This window comes from Lathyrus oleraceus, chromosome 3 (assembly GCF_024323335.1).
Source record: "Lathyrus oleraceus cultivar Zhongwan6 chromosome 3, CAAS_Psat_ZW6_1.0, whole genome shotgun sequence".
In the NCBI taxonomy this organism is placed as follows: domain Eukaryota; kingdom Viridiplantae; phylum Streptophyta; class Magnoliopsida; order Fabales; family Fabaceae; genus Lathyrus; species Lathyrus oleraceus.
The window spans coordinates 47,495,108-47,498,617 of record NC_066581.1 but is presented as its reverse complement, the minus strand read 5'-3'; the positions used below and the strand labels follow the sequence as shown (position 1 = coordinate 47,498,617).

The 3,510-nt window shown below is 37.8% G+C and overlaps 1 protein-coding gene across 1 annotated transcript; it reads right to left on the bottom strand.

Annotated features, from left to right (window-relative positions):
- Positions 1-2,401: 2,401 nt before the first annotated feature.
- LOC127129577 (uncharacterized) lies at positions 2,402-3,172 on the bottom strand. Its single transcript, XM_051058731.1, has one exon. The coding sequence runs from the start codon at positions 3,170-3,172 to the stop codon at positions 2,402-2,404; it is 771 nt and encodes a 256-aa protein (XP_050914688.1).
- Between the last annotated feature and the right edge of the window lie 338 nt (positions 3,173-3,510).

Genomic DNA, 3,510 nt, shown 5'->3' with positions numbered 1-3,510 from the left:
GGAGTAATATTTATACCGGATTGACCCGCTATGAGAATACTATATAGAAAGTTATGCAAAGTGTCATAAGTTATTCTCATGGTGATAATAGTGTATACCACTCTTCGACCTGAAACCACTATGGATCCTAGATGTAAAGTCGAGTGCTTTATTGCTGATCAAACGTTGTCCGTAACTGGATAACCATAAAGACAGTTGATGGGTACTCCACGAAGCATGCTGAGGGACATGAGTGACCTAGATGGAATTTGCCCATCCTGCATAACAGGATAAATGTCTATGGGCCCAATATTGAACTGGACAAGGATGACATAGTCTATGCCTTGTGTTCAATATAGACATAAGGGCAAAAGGGTAATTATACACATAAGTATTATCACAAATGGTTTTGTCAGATCACATGACATTTTCGTGTCTTGGGTAGCAGTGATGTGTTGCTAGATACCGCTCACTGTTTATTATGTTAAATGCGTGATTTAATATAATTGCCAACGTCAAGAAAACCTACAGGGTCACACACAAAGGACGGATTGATGAGAGATAGAGTAACTAAGGAATACCATAAGGTACGATGCCCTTAAGTGAACTATAGAACATCGTAAGGTACGGTGTACTTGAGTAGAATACAAAATATGGTAAGGTACCATGGGCTTAAGTGATTTTGGGCATATTATAAGATATGGGCCAAAATACACTTAAGTGGGCTTTTTAGCTTGAAGCCCACACAAGTCGTTCTATAAATAGAACCCTTGTGCAGAAGCATTCGTTGCGGTTGCATTATTTTCGTTTTTTCTCGCTCTCTCACTCAAAGCCTTCATTCGTACCAGCTAGCACTGAGATTGAAGGAATCCGTTCGTGTGGACTGAGTAAAGACGTTGTCATCGTTCAACGTTCGTGATCGCTCCGTGGATCTGCATCAAAGGTTTTGATCGTCACAAGAGATCTGCACCAAAGGTTTCAATCGTCACAAGAGGTAAATATTCTATCACTGATCATGACCATTCGTAAGGATCTCTAAAGGAGAATTTTTTTTCCGCTGCGTTTTGGACCGCAATTCTCCTTCACACTAAGGCAAGGAACAAGAGACTCATAAACTTCATCAAAGTGTTCTTTCTTTTCGTACAACTGTGTGTATGATTCTTTATGACTCCTCAACTCTTGGATAACTTAATGGTGGACAAGTGTATGATTATATTCTCCTTTACCGAGTAAATCCAAAAGAACTCGATATCCACAATTATCATTCCCTTCAACATTGACGGTCCGCGTAGGAGGTGGTTTTCTAATGCAAGCTCTTTTAGAAACATTTTTTAGAGATTTTGGAGTTGGCGAGTCTGGAAAACCTTTATCAACATGTTCAAAATACGAAGGAGATCACACCGTTGAGTTATCACTCGGTGTCGGCTTGAGCTTCTTCGAAGCACCTTTTGTTTTTACTAATTGAGATGGTGGTTTCAAGTCGGTGGTTTCTGGATAAGAAATCTTCCTCAATTGTTCTTTGATGTGGAGTTTCATGTTGTCGTCGGCTTTCAAAAATATCTCTTGTATCACTCCCCATTCGGTCAAAAGAGAGATATTTGATTTCCCGTCTTTCATGTCACCATCATCATCAAACCTAAGCCTTTTCCAATGAATGCAAACCTCATCCAATATTATTGGGCTACCAAGTTTCACCTTTTTTGCAATAACACAAGCACATGGGAGACCATATAATTTCATAATTTTGCATCTAAACTTTACACTACCGGAGCCTATATTATCAGCTCGTTTAGCCTCATGAAAAATATAAGTCAAACCCGCTCGAGATATGTTGTCGACCAACTGAGAATAAAAATTGTTGTATGTAAATCTGTTTTCCAAAACTGTGATGCTCCGACCAAATGATGTTTGTATCTCATTATGCTGGTTTTGAATCATTTAGTTCACGGAGTCCCAATCTCTACACAAATTACCCTTACTATTTCCCAACCAATTCTTCAATGTTGCATGGCCAGACTCAACTTAGTTGTTGTATTTCTAAGGTGTCTAACCTTATTAGTCCAAGTACAAAAAAACTTCTCCTTCACCTGGTCAAGAATTGTGCTTTCAACATATTTCAAGAAATCAGGATATTTTTCACATACTTTCGTGAAATGCATATCGAAATCAACATATAGTTCTTTTGTGGAGGAATTTACTACATGATTCCATGTATCCATTATTATTTTTCACAACCACACCCGCCTTCACCATTTTTCCATCTTCATACTCTATCTGTTTCGTCCCAACCACGGGTTTAACCCGAGTTCTCACATTCTTTTTTATGTGATACCTATAAAGTAACGCGCAAGAAGTAATAAATACCTTTGCAACCAAATTCATCAATGTGGTGTCGTGGTCGATAACTATAACTTTAGGCATCTCAACTTTTTTCCTTCAACATTACTCGACACGCCTCTAATGCCCAAGTAACATTCTCTTCTTTCTCGCTCTCTAGAAATGCAAACCCTATCGAATGCGTCTTCTCAGTTGAGGTAACACCAACCATCTCCAACAATGGAAGTCTATATTTGTTAGTCTTGTACGCTGAATCAAGTATGAGAATCTTAGAAAATGTGTTGACCAACTTTACGGAATTAGGACGAGTCCGAAATATATCTCTAACAATAACTCTATCCTTGCATGTTCGGTACCTAGACACATAACTGTTATCATCCAACCGTTTTAAGAGTTGTTGCATTTCAGTTATATCCCCCATAAGTGCCTTGTTAGTTTGGTACCGAATATTATACACTTGCTTGTTATTTGATATATTTTTGGGTCTTTTCCATTTCAATGTTGTAAGTATATTTTTCGGTTGAACCAAATTCAATGTCATGTAATCAACACATTTCTTCTCTTCCGGCATGAGCCGACACGCAATTGGATGGTCGACTAACTTTTCACACAAATCATGATTATGCAAATCACATATGACATTAAATCTCCAGTTTTTGTTTGCCAACATGTAACCACACACCTTAAAGGGGCACTCACATTTTCTTGAACCAGTGTTGTCTCTTTTAAAATTCTGGAGTGGAGTTCTATATTTTCGGCTTCTTTCGCACGTCATTGTCACAAAAACACATCTTCTATCTGAACCATTATCGGACCTTCCAATAACCACACCAAATTCCTGTTTGGAAGCCTCCATACGAATCCATTGAAGCATTTGATCACGACATTCAAACTCTAGCTCATTTTTAAATTGGTTACCAACATCTACCACCTTCACAATAACATCTTGGACATTCAGAGACACGACTTATTAGTGGAAAATATCGAGGTGCACCGTATCTAATGAAAAAAATTACCACAAAATAGTAAATAAGCACTACTGTTGAAAACAGAGTTGGAAAAATGAACACATACTGATATCAAAAATGCATTTCTGGAAAAGTTCATACACGTTATGGGAATACATTTCCAGAAAAAATGCTTACTTTTTCAGACAAAAACATGATTAATGTGAGCAACGTAGCTTTAAATAAA